At 40.1% G+C, this 12,615-nt stretch overlaps 1 protein-coding gene and 1 long non-coding RNA gene across 4 annotated transcripts; one reads left to right on the top strand and one right to left on the bottom strand.

The window, feature by feature from the left end:
- Nucleotides 1–847: 847 nt before the first annotated feature.
- Nucleotides 848–7,729, top strand: psmc4 (proteasome 26S subunit, ATPase 4). 3 transcript variants are annotated; one of them, XM_020587153.1, is made up of 11 exons: nt 848–955; nt 1,546–1,644; nt 1,880–2,066; nt 2,167–2,313; nt 2,622–2,731; nt 2,905–2,998; nt 5,007–5,174; nt 5,322–5,398; nt 6,297–6,465; nt 7,097–7,152; nt 7,267–7,729. In XM_020587153.1, exons 1-11 carry the CDS (start codon nt 923–925, stop codon nt 7,378–7,380), a joined length of 1,254 nt encoding a protein of 417 aa, XP_020442809.1. In that variant the 5' UTR covers nt 848–922; the 3' UTR covers nt 7,381–7,729. The 3 variants fall into 3 exon arrangements, with proteins under 3 accessions (XP_020442809.1, XP_020442806.1, XP_020442808.1); XM_020587150.1 differs by having other exon boundaries at nt 873–1,012; XM_020587152.1 differs by lacking the exon at nt 848–955 and adding an exon at nt 1,253–1,381.
- A 1,410-nt stretch (nt 7,730–9,139) lies between these two features.
- Nucleotides 9,140–10,721, bottom strand: LOC109952187 (uncharacterized). The gene is made up of 3 exons (XR_002273719.1): nt 10,689–10,721; nt 9,681–9,942; nt 9,140–9,384 (listed from the first exon to the last, which is right to left on the bottom strand). It is a non-coding gene; the product is annotated as an uncharacterized LOC109952187 (long non-coding RNA).
- Nucleotides 10,722–12,615: the final 1,894 nt, after the last annotated feature.

Raw genomic sequence — 12,615 nt, 5'->3', positions numbered from 1 at the left:
TAAAATAAAGTTGAATAAGAATAGAATAGAATAGAATAGAATAAGAACTGGATTGGATAAATCTAAATGGTACAGCCAATAAGCTGTGACTCAAAACCGTGTACAGTCATTGACAGTAGTGCAAACAATAAATGGTCTTATACTTGTATGGCGCTTTTCTATGTTTTACAGCACACTCAAGGCGCTTTAACACTACTTGGCCATTCACCCATTTGCACTCCCAAATTCACACACCGGTGACATCACCGGGAGCAACTGGGGGTTCAGTGTCTTGCTCAAGGACACTTTGACATGTTGACTTGACAAGCCGGGAATTGAACCGCTAATACTCTGGTTAGGAAATGACCCGCTCTACCTCCTGAGCCACAGCCATCCCCAGAGCCACAGCCACAGCCACAATAATAGGAAATTGTCAGATGGTTCAGCAACACCAGGGCGTTGGTGATGAGGTGCAAATAGCACATGAGGTATACATGGACAGTAGTGCAAATGACCAACAGCGGCAGATATCCCGGCAAAAAAACCTGTCAGCAGCAGATTTACATATAACATAACAGATGGTAAAACAGCAGAGGTATTTTTTATTTTGTTTTGTTTCCGCAACAGTCAGCAGCAGATTTACCTGTAATATAACAAAAAGGGGGAATGTATTGAGTTTGTGCAACAGCAGGGGTAGTCTTATGCAGCCAGTAAAACTATATCCGAATATGAATATAGTGGGCAGAGCAGAATATGTCTGTGTATTTGAGGGTTATTCAACGACTATGCATACAGTAGAGTATTAGGACTTTGACGTGGACTAAAAACAGAAGGTGGCAGTAATGCAATATTAAGGACGTCAACTACCCTTAAATCCTAAGAGGAAGAAGAACCTTCCGTCAACGTATTACGTTAGGACGTTCGTCAGAAGGCAGATTTCGACATGGAGGATCTTGTAGCTGTTGAAAAGAGCCCGGTAGGCATTATTGAGGTTATTTCCTGCTGTGAGCTTAAAATGGTCAGAGTTTCTGTGGTAGGTCGATGCAAATATAGCAAATATAGGTTTTGAGAATGGCTGTTTATGGGTGCTTGTTATAATTATTTGCCGTTGTTGGCTCATTAACACTGCCGAAATGTAAACCTGCCAATTCATTCTGCACTCACTGCAGTTGCTATGTCATGCAGGTTAGCCGCTAGCATTAGCATGATGTTTGTATGGCTCCAGACAAGAGATTAATTTGGGTTTTATAAAATGATTTACCGAAGGTTGATGTTAATCAGTTGGAGGGTGTTTTTATTTTTCACCAGTGCGTCGCAGGCGGCTTTAAGTCATTTTTTTTTTATTTTGCGAGTTAGCTTCCTGTGAATGAACCAAGGGCAGCTAAGCCAGCGTTTGTCCCTGGTACAGTTATTGTTTTTATTTGTTAACTGTGTGTTAAGAGTTTTGCTGTCATCTGTTCCTAAGCTGAAAAGAGCCAATACAAATGTCTTTACTCTTTGTTTATGTGGAATATAGTACAACCTCTTCATTGTTGGTTATTTTAAATGTTTTTGTCGCTTTGACAGGACGACATGCCGGCGATTTTGAGTTCCAGACCTCAGACAGGTCTGTCCTTCCTAGCACCAGAACCAGAGGATCTTGAGGATCTTTATAGCAGATACAAGGTCTGATACCTGCTTATACATTTGTGTTAAAACTTATGACCTACCCACAATTTCCAAAGGTGACTATACCAGGCTTTATTTTGTCTTCATGGATAACGAAGATCTGTGGGCTACTTATGGTAATAGGAGATTCTAATAAAGACAAATAAAGTTCCAGTAGCATGGTTCAAACGCGGTAGCGCTCTAGCTGGTGTTCACCCTTCTTTCTTCCCTTCCTTTTGTTGTGTGTTTGCAGAAGCTGCAGCAGGAGCTGGAATTCCTGGAGGTGCAGGAGGAATACATCAAAGATGAACAGAAGAACCTGAAGAAAGAGTTCCTTCATGCCCAGGAGGAGGTGAAGAGGATACAGAGCATCCCACTTGTCATTGGCCAGTTCCTGGAAGCTGTTGACCAGAACACAGCCATCGTTGGCTCTACTACAGGTATGATTAAAAGAAAAAATGGCCTATGCACAGACAAAAAGGTATTCATTATGTTTTTAATATTCATTTTAAATAATAAAAACCCTTGTTCCCTTTTCAGGATCCAACTACTACGTGCGCATCCTGAGCACCATCGACAGAGAGCTGCTGAAGCCCAATGCCTCAGTGGCCTTGCACAAGCACAGCAATGCCCTGGTAGATGTGCTCCCTCCTGAAGCTGACAGCAGCATCATGATGCTGACCTCGGGTAAAACACTCATCACCATCTTCTCCCATGGGTTTCTGGACATGCTTTAAAAGCTTGACAACAAAGATGACCATGGGCATGCCTGAAGACTCAGTTTTTTGTTAGTGTCACAGAAGACTGTACTCATACATTTTTTCTGTCAGACAACCCATTCATTTAAATCTTGATCAGTTAGTGTATTGTATTCATTAAAAATCCACAGACGTAGTTTACTTGATGGTGTTAAAGAAGATCTTAGATCTTGTATAAAGTGCAGTGTGTTTGGAGACAAAAGCTGGTCTAACTTTCCACTGTGTTTTTGCTCCCAGACCAAAAGCCAGATGTGATGTATGCTGACATTGGTGGCATGGACATCCAGAAGCAAGAAGTCAGAGAAGCAGTGGAGCTGCCACTCACACACTTTGAGCTCTACAAACAGGTCAGCTGTTTCCACAGAAATGCGACTTTTCAACATAAACACTGGAAAATATTTGTCTTGAACAATGACAATGTCTTTTTTTATGGACTTGACAATCATTGTTGCAGTGAAAGAAACATCATGGATTTGCTCACTCCTGTACTAGAATAACACTGGTCTATTTACTTTGTTAGATTGGCATCGACCCGCCCAGGGGTGTCCTTATGTATGGACCACCAGGTTGTGGTAAGACCATGTTGGCCAAGGCTGTGGCACACCACACTACAGGTGAGTGGTTGTCACTGCATAGGGCTTAGACCCTCTGTACACAGCTGTTGAATATTTTATGTATTCAGTATGTATGTACAGTGGGTACAGAAAGTGTTCAGACCCCCTTAAATTTTTCACTCTTTATTATATTGCAGCCATATGCTAAAATCATTTAAGCTCAAAAGGGTGCTTCTACTAAACACTGAGCAAAGGGTCTGAATACTTATGACCACTTAAATGATTTTAGCATATGGCTGCAATATAACAAAGAGTGAAAAATTTAAGGGGGTCTGAATACTTTCCGTACCCACTGTATATGTCATTATTTAAAACCACACAGACTAGTACTAAGTAAAAGTGATATCTACAGCAGATAAAGTATTTTAGTTGCTCATTACTGATAAGAAGTACAGTGGTGTGAAAAAGTGTTTGCCCCCTTACTGAAGTTTGTCACACTGTAATGTTTCAGATCATCAAACAAATTTAAATATTAGTCAAAGATAACACAAGTAAACACATCATGCAGTTTTTAAATGAAGGTTTTTATTATTAAGGGAAAACAAAATCCAAAACTATATAGCCCTGTGTGAACAAGTGTTTGCCCCCCTGTCAAAACACTGGTTTATCGCACCTGAGTTCAATTTCTCTAGCCACACCCAGGCCTGATTACTGCCACACCTGTTCGCAATCAAGAAATCACTTAAATAGGACCTGCCTGACAAAGTGAAGTAGACCAAAAGATCCTCAAAAGCTAGACATCATGCCGAGATCCAAAGAAATTCAAAACCAAATGAGAAAGAGAATAATTGAGCTCTATCAGTTTGGAAAAGGTTATAAAGCCATTTCTAAAGCTTTGGGACTGCAGCGAACCACAGTGAGAGCCATTATCCACAAATGGCGAAAACATGGAACAGTGGAGAACCTTCCCAGGAGTGGCCGGCCGACCAAAATTACCCCAAGAGCGCAGCGACAACTCATCCAAGAGGTCACAAAAGACCCCACAACAACATCCAAAGAACTGCAGGCCTCACTTGCCTCAGTTAAGGTGAGTGTTCATGACTCCACCATAAGAAAGAGACTGGGCAACAATGGTTTGCATGGCAGAGTTCCAAGGCGAAAACCACTGCTGAGCAAAAAGAACATAAAGGCTCGTCTCAGTTTTGCCAGAAAACATCTTGATGATCCCCAAGACTTTTGGGATAATACTCTGTGGACAGACGAGACAAAAGTTGAACTTTTTGGAAGGTGTGTGTCCCATTATGTGTGGTGTAAAAGTAACACCGCATTTCAGAAAAAGAACATCATACCAACAGTAAAATATGGTGGTGGTCGTGTGATGGTCTGGGGCTGTTTTGCTGCTTCAGGCCCTGGAAGACTTGCTGTGATAAATGGAACCCTGAATTCTGCTGTGTACCAAAATATCCTGGAGGAGAATGTCCGGCCATCCGTTTGTGATCTCAAGCTGAAGCGAACTTGGGTTCTGCAGCAGGACAATGATCCAAAGCACACCAGCAAGTCCACTTCTGAATGGCTGAAGAAAAACAAAATGAAGACTTTGGAGTGGCCTAGTCAAAGTCCTGACCTGAATCCAATTGAGATGCTGTGGCATGACCTTAAAAAGGCAGTTCATGCCCGAAAACCCTCCAATGTGGCTGACTTACAACAATTCTGCAAAGATGAGTGGGCCAAAATTCCTCCACAGCGCTGTAAAAGACTCATGGCAAGTTATCGGAAACGCTTGATTGCGGTTGTTGCTGCTAAAGGTGGCCCAACCAGTTATTAGGTTTAGGGGACAAACACTTGTTCACACAGGGCTATATAGTTTTGGATTTTGTTTTCCCTTAATAATAAAAACCTTCATTTAAAAACTGCATGATGTGTTTACTTGTGTTATCTTTGACTAATAATTAAAGTGTGACGAACATGCAAAAAGATAAGAAATCAGTAAGGGGGCAAACACTTTTTCACACCACTGTATGCACAGAGAATAGAAAAATGAATATTTTTCTAATTTCTCCATCTCCAGCGGCGTTCATCCGTGTGGTGGGATCTGAGTTTGTTCAGAAGTATTTGGGTGAAGGCCCTCGTATGGTGCGTGATGTTTTCCGGCTGGCAAAAGAGAATGCACCAGCCATCATTTTCATTGATGAGATTGATGCTATTGCCACTAAGCGTTTTGATGCACAGACTGGAGGTAAGAACACGTGGCTCACATGTGGACTTGCATACAAGCCTAACTTGTACTACCCTCTTTATTTGTCCTCGGGTCAAGATTTTTTGTGATTGTATTTGTGTAAATGATAGAAATTTATCCTCTTAACCTTGTTGTTTTCACCTGCAGCTGATAGGGAGGTGCAGAGAATCTTACTTGAGCTGCTTAATCAAATGGATGGCTTTGACCAAAACGTCAATGTCAAGGTAAGTCCACCAGACTCTGGAAGCGCTCAACTTTTCCCCTGTGACTATACCGTTGTTATATGTGCTGGCTCATGGTGCCAGTGACGGTGCACTGTGTGAGCCTTCCCAGCCTTTAAACCCCGGTACCAGCCATCCACTCACTCTGCCATTTTTCAATTTGCCCTGTTTCATTCAGCTTAGAAACAACCTCTAAAGCTTGTGTTGTCATTCTTCAAAACCTTAAATGAGGATGTACATTCATGTGAAGTACTGAGCCGACTTGTCCTTCAGTGTATACAGACAGTGGCTATTTCCCCCCCCCCCTTTTTTTTTTTTTTTTTTTTTTTTTTTTTTTTTGCACACACAGTACAAGTGTCACTGAGAAATGTTAATTGTACAGCTGTAGCTTTGCATTAGGCTGCCTGCTACTCAGCAATCAAAGCAAGTGTAGGTCAGTGTCTGCATTATATTTTCTCCTGTGCACACACACATTTGGTTTTTACTGGCAAAGAGCAATGGCAGTGCAAAGTGCAACATTTCATTAAAAAAATATATGGATTTTAATCCATTGCATATTCTGTGGTTTAGTTTACCAATTTTTTTTGCAGGCAATTTAAAAAGATAGATTTTGGATAGAATAAACACTATACAGTGACACACATTAAATCAAAGCCTGAACAGTTCACGGCCCCAGATACTATGGGTGCATTTGGTCTCACTTCAGCTCATTTGTCTTTCCTTCAGTGAGACCAAATGCACCCATAGTATCTGGGGCAGTGATTTTGCCAATCCTGTAAAACTTGAAACATCCATCACTCACCAGAAGCAAACACTTTATATGGGACCCCATATCAGCTATGTTTACAATTTATCACCATGCTCACATGACCTCAACGGATGTTTGACACCCCAACTCTAGGTGATCATGGCCACCAACAGAGCAGACACACTGGACCCAGCCCTGCTACGTCCTGGTCGTCTGGACAGAAAGATAGAGTTCCCCCTGCCTGACCGCAGGCAGAAACGTCTCATTTTCTCCACCATTACCAGTAAAATGAATCTTTCTGAAGAGGTGGACCTGGAGGACTGTATCCTTTTGTTTCAATAGCTGCATATTTATGTGGTGTGAGTTGGCGTGTGTGTATAATAGGGTGAGAAAAGAACCTTTCCTTCTGTTTGCACCCAAAAGATTTGTCAAACTGTAGTTCCACCACTGAAAAATGCCAAACAAAATGAGAGCACTTGAATTTCCCACCCGTGTACTCTGTGTATGGTATATTTTTTGTTGAAGCCGTTTGTTTCATGGAGATAGCATTTTATTCTTCTATTGCGTCAGTGCTTGTTTCAATGTTAACATGTCACCACATTATTTTCATCATCTTTAACATCAAAAACGGGTATGCAGGGATGCTGACATCACTGTTGACTGGTAACAGTTTTCTGCTGATGCTTCCAAACTCGCTTTATGCCTGACAACAGTGTAGTTGTTTTGAGCTGTTACCCATGCAGACTGACAGATATACAAACAACAAGCTCTAAATCACAAAGACAAAATGAAAACTTTAATCAAAACATACAACAGCTAGTTCATTTGAAATAGAAAAAGTGTTGAGTGCGCCTTACATACACTTTACACTGCATCGTTCCTGTAAACATGATAGGGATACTCAGATATTTTGGCAGCGCTGTGTTGTTCAGTTTTCCTTAGCTGATGCACAGATGTGGCCAGACCAGATAAGGTCTCTGGGGCTGATATAAACTCTATCTGCCAGGAGGTGAGCCAGAGCTTTAACTGTCTTTCTGTTCCATGGAAATGTGTATGCACCAACTAATATATAAATGTTTCCCCCCCTCCCCCCGACATTCATGTTTTTCCTCTGCTCTCTCAGGCTGGCATGTTAGCTGTGCGTGAGAACAGGTACATCGTCCTGGCCAAAGACTTTGAAAAAGCTTACAAGACCGTCATCAAAAAGGACGAGCAGGAGCACGAGTTCTACAAGTAGAGAACATATACTGTACATCCAGGAAAAACCAGGTGTCCAGACACATGCATTTGTTATTGATTTACGTCTGTGTCTGTATTTACAGTGTGTCTTTTGTGGACTTGCAGTCACTGACTTGCATTGATTTTGTTGGACTGAATTTAATCACTGCAACATAAGATCTAATGTCAGATTAGTCCTGTGCCTCCAATCTTGAGAAGACGCGCTACCATGTGATGGAGTGGTTTTTGTATAGGCACTCTTCTGGATCCTGGAGCTAGCTAGGATAGAACATTTGTATCTCTATGTACTCTCTCAATAAGACATTACTTTAAAAAAACCCATTAAAGATGTTTTTCATAAAAAAAAACAAAAACAAAACCCTAAATGGTGGTCATCGTTTTTCTACCTTGAAAAATATATTTTACTGGAAGATTTGATTTTGATTTGATTTGTTCATTCAAGCATGTAAAACAGTTGATATGTCAACACATGTAATTTCACACATATCCAACAATAATAATCCAATATCAATTTACTTATACCTAGTACATGCTTGAACAGAGTAGGAAGAAGTTAGACTTATCTAGTCCTACCCCATGACATCATCTTACAACTTTTAAGTCCTAAGCAATATCTCTACATAGATAATTATCCTCTACACCACACAAGTAATGTACTAAAGAATTATTACAGAGTGTTCACATTTTACATAATTACATTCATAGATAATTATCTATGACGCCACACAAGTAATATACTAAAGTATTATTACAGAGTGTTAACATTCTTACCCCACACCCACAATGTTCCATCTGATTAATCATTAAACCTGTTCTTGCATATATCTTGATTGACACATACCTTTATGTTTAAACTCATCAATTCTAGTACTATTTTTTTATGTCCACATTTAAATGATTCCATAGTTTTACACCACTTATGGAAACACAATCTTTTTTTGGTTGTACGTATAGCATGAATTTTTAAGTTTAACTGACCCCTTAAAAGATATTTACAGATGATAAAACTTGCACCAGTGAGGTTTTTTTCACAGCAGTTGTGATTACAGGCGTAACTATTGAAAAAAAGTTGACTGACAAATTTAAGCAGCTATTCACATCAATCGATTAAAGCATTTAAGTAAGTAAAAATTCCCTGATTTGAGATTCTAAAATGTGAATACTGGCTTATTTTCTTAACTCTTATTAAGTTGGTTGGTCAGACAAAACAGTCTGAAGATGTCAGTTGAGGTTTACTTTTTTCCCCAACATCTGAGAATTTATGGACCAAATGATTGAGAAACTAATCAACAGATTGATAATAAAAACCGATAAAGCCAGTGGTGTCTGACTTAGAGTAGTTGCAATCATTGAGTTTTGGGTGTAGCAATTACATCAGCTGTAAGACTATAGTTGCTTTGCCTGACCTTTATCCACACCTTCTTCACACTGGGTGCCTTTTCCTGCCAGAAAAATGTTCTGTCGAGAAATGTTGCAGCATGTTGACAACACCTACTCAGAATTTGTTGCCCAACATTTTGAGGCAGTGAGTGTGGGAAAGGTTGGCTTAAGGGTGGAATTGATTACTTGAATAAAATCTGTGTGATTAAAATTGGTATTAACTTGAAACATATTTGTCAAAAATCAGCCATATCTGCTAGGCACATGTTTTTTATATATATATATATATATATACTGGTATCATTACAACATCAGACATAATGCTCAGCATTCATGTTGATAATTTAGATGTTTATTTAAAAGCTGTGAGACAAAACCTAAGGTGGATGGCAGTTAGCAGTGGTCGCCATACATCAGTTGAATGTACTGTTCTGTGGATATACTCCTGCGAGTAGTTAGATCTTGGAGCTGACAAAGTCGACTTAAATAGATGCCAGTGCTGAACCATGCTTCTTGGGTAGGCCTTAAATGCCGTCCTCCATGCTTCTCAATAGTCCTCTGGTGTTCTTGTTTTAAGCCCACCCATGAGTCGAAGCAGCGCAGCCTCAGGTTGTAGCTCTCCCTTCAGGCCACAATAACATCCCAGCTGCAGTATTAGTAAAACAAAAACACACCAAGCTACACTGCACACAACTTTGTCCAGTAATACTTTAGATGGGTGATGGACTGAGTCCCTTGAGGAAGTGATTTATATTTATTGTAATATTTGAGCTGAATGAAAGGACATTAGTGACTATTTTGATAAGAAATTTAAGCTCTGCCTGGTGGTACAAAAGCAGTCGTTGGTTTCACGGAAGTTTGGAAACCATGAGAATATGCCATGGTATAGAAATTATATAGGAAAGTAGTGGTACTCACTTGTGTTTCACTTCGTCTCTGTGAGGAAGACTGTAAGTGACCTGGTCAAAGTAGTAGGGACATAGTCGCAGGGTTGCCAGTTCTGGCTGGCAGGACAGCCTGGCAAAGATTTGATCAAGCCTGTGGCATGGTCCAAAATACTGTCCAGGGAAGAGTCTGTACCACAATGCTGCCACCAGTGCATCCATGCTGGTTTGAGCTGCTGAGAGCTTGAAAGGATATAGCTGGTACAGAGGTGGTTGGACTGCCATTTTATTTAACTCTGTCCTTGCAAAAACACAAGCAATATCAAATCCAGAGCACTGGCAACTAGAGTTGTTTTTGGCGGCCTGTTTCAATTTTAGTTTTAGTCTAGCCTTTGTGTGAAGCTGTCATTTTAGTTTTTATTAGTTTTAGTCACGTTCATACTCTTATTAGTCTAGTTTTAGTCGATGAAAATTGTATTTTAGTCTCTTTTTAGTAATGCTGCTCTATTTAACCCAGTCAATATAGTATAAGTACCTAGTAGTATAGAGGAAACCAAAAGTTTCTTTTAGCCAAACCCATTTCAAACAAGGTTATCTTATTATATTATTGTTACCTTATAGACTCAAGGATACATCCAATACACATTTTGTGTGATTTCGTCTCGTCATGGTCAACGAAAATGAAGACATTTTGGGATAGTTTTTATTTTGTGAACCACATTTAGTCTCGGTTATTTTTGTCAACGATATTGCATTATACATTTAGTTATAGTCATCGTCACACGACCAGCATTTTCGTTGTGTCTCGTCTCGTTTTCGTCACACGGTAAAGGTTCGTTGACGACATTTAGTCATAATTTTTGTTGACGAAAGCAACACTACTGGCAACCAGAGTAAAAACTGTTTGTTGATAATTTCATCTTATTACACATACAGTATTTCTGTTTTTTAATTATAAAATTGGCACTTGCTTTTGAAAGCAAGTATGTAAGCATATTATAATTAAGATGAAATTCATAAAAAGTAAATAATTGTTACATACCTAGATGAAATGTAATGTCCTGTATGAAATGTGCAGTTTTTGTTTGCTTTTAAAGTTTTGCACAGTTCTAGAACTTATTAGTTTTTAAACAATATCAGAATACACCAATCAGCCATAACATTATGACCACCTGCCTCATACTGTTTACATAGGAGTCAATGTGGCAGTTTGTTGGCACTCGTGTCACGCTGCAGCTCACTGTGCATCTTCTGTGAATCCATTTGCTTCCACAGTTATACTCTTAGGACGAGCACAGATGTGTCTACAATTCAGTGGAAAACTCATGTAAAAGGAGTGAAAGCTGTGGTCATGAGGACGAGTTAGAGAGAATTTTTTTACACCAATTCAACAGCCTCACCACTCTAGGTGTGACAGAGACCGGACTCTTTCTCTTCATAGAGACCAATGTACAGTATTTCTAATTTTCAACCATTTAATGGAAGTTAAAAGTATAATCTACAGTAGGTCAACCTCATCATCCATGAGCCGTGGGTGTCCATGACCCTGTCACCATTTCACCGTCTGTCCTTCTTTAGACACCGTTGGTAGGTACTAACAACTGCAGACCAACAACACCCACCAAGACCTGCAGTGTGGGAGACGCTCTCACCCAGTCATCTCACCATCATAGCTTGGCCCTTGTCAAAGTCACTCAGATCCTTTACACATGTCCTTTTTCCTGCTTCCAATGCATTAACTTTGAGGACTGAATGTTCACTTGCTGCCTAATATACCCCACACACTGACAGGTGCCACTGTAACAGATAGTCAGTGTTATTCACTTCACCTCTGTGTTCATAATCAGACCATGGGGCCCAAAACTATTTTATAACCTGCAACATATTTTTTTTTTTTTGGTGAATGTGACACGACCAGTTAAACCTATAGGCCCAGTCATCTTTTGTTTGCTGAAAGTTGTGAACAACAGCAAAGGATCAATTGTTTGGTTTTCACCAGAGTGGATTGAAAAGGATTTTATCTGAAGGGGCTCTGGTCATCACTGAAATGCCAAATTCTGGAGCCAGTCCCAGATGACTTTGGGTGAGAGGTGGGGTACACCCTGAACAGGTTGTCAGTTTATCACAAGGCTGACATATGTAGATAAACTCTCACCTACTAATGTTACTGTAGTTTATTAAGGATAAGGATAATCTTTATTTGGCCAAGCATGTTACACACACAAGGAATTTGTTTCCGGTACAGAACCGAGGAAGCCATCTGTGGCACCAAATCACACCGATGGCTATAACCATCAGGGGAAACTTGGGGGTTCAGTGTCTTGTCCAAGGACACTTCAACATGTGGACTGCAGGCTCCGTGAATCGAACCTCCAGCCCTCCGGTTGGGAGATGACTGCTCTACCCACTGAACCACAGTCAGTGAAATAGTACCACTATCTCCACAGCCAAACTACTACTAATGCAATTATCATCACCACCATCATCATGAGCCATCCACCTTTATTATGGACACAGTCATGGACAGATTATGAGACAATAGGCCCTTGGGCGTAGACATGTAAAAAACCTCTAACCCTCACAGATTGACTTGTGATAATTTATACTCATTTTGCATCTTATTGTAGTAGTTTTGAACATACTTTTACTTGTTTTATGTCTACTGTTTAGATGTCTTACATCTGTTTTGTGTGTGTTTTTGTTGTTTTGCATATTTTGTAGTTGTTTGATATCTTTGGGGTTGTTTCAGTCATTTTTATCACTTGAGTGGTTTTGTTCCTCTTTGTAGTTGTTTTGCATTTGTTTTCTTCATTTTGTGGCTTTTTGTAGTTGCTTTGTAGACATTTGATTGAGTTTCCAAGAGAAAGGTTAACAGTACTTTCAGTATTCCCTGAGCCCCTCTGACCCCTTGGGCCCCTGGACCTGTGACCGGTCTAACATCCATATATAGTGACCGGGAGTCCATAGAA

Source organism: Monopterus albus, unplaced genomic scaffold (genome assembly GCF_001952655.1).
Source record: "Monopterus albus unplaced genomic scaffold, M_albus_1.0 scaffold440.1, whole genome shotgun sequence".
Taxonomy (NCBI): Eukaryota; Metazoa; Chordata; class Actinopteri; order Synbranchiformes; family Synbranchidae; genus Monopterus; species Monopterus albus.
This window is presented reverse-complemented; position numbering and strand designations above follow the sequence as displayed.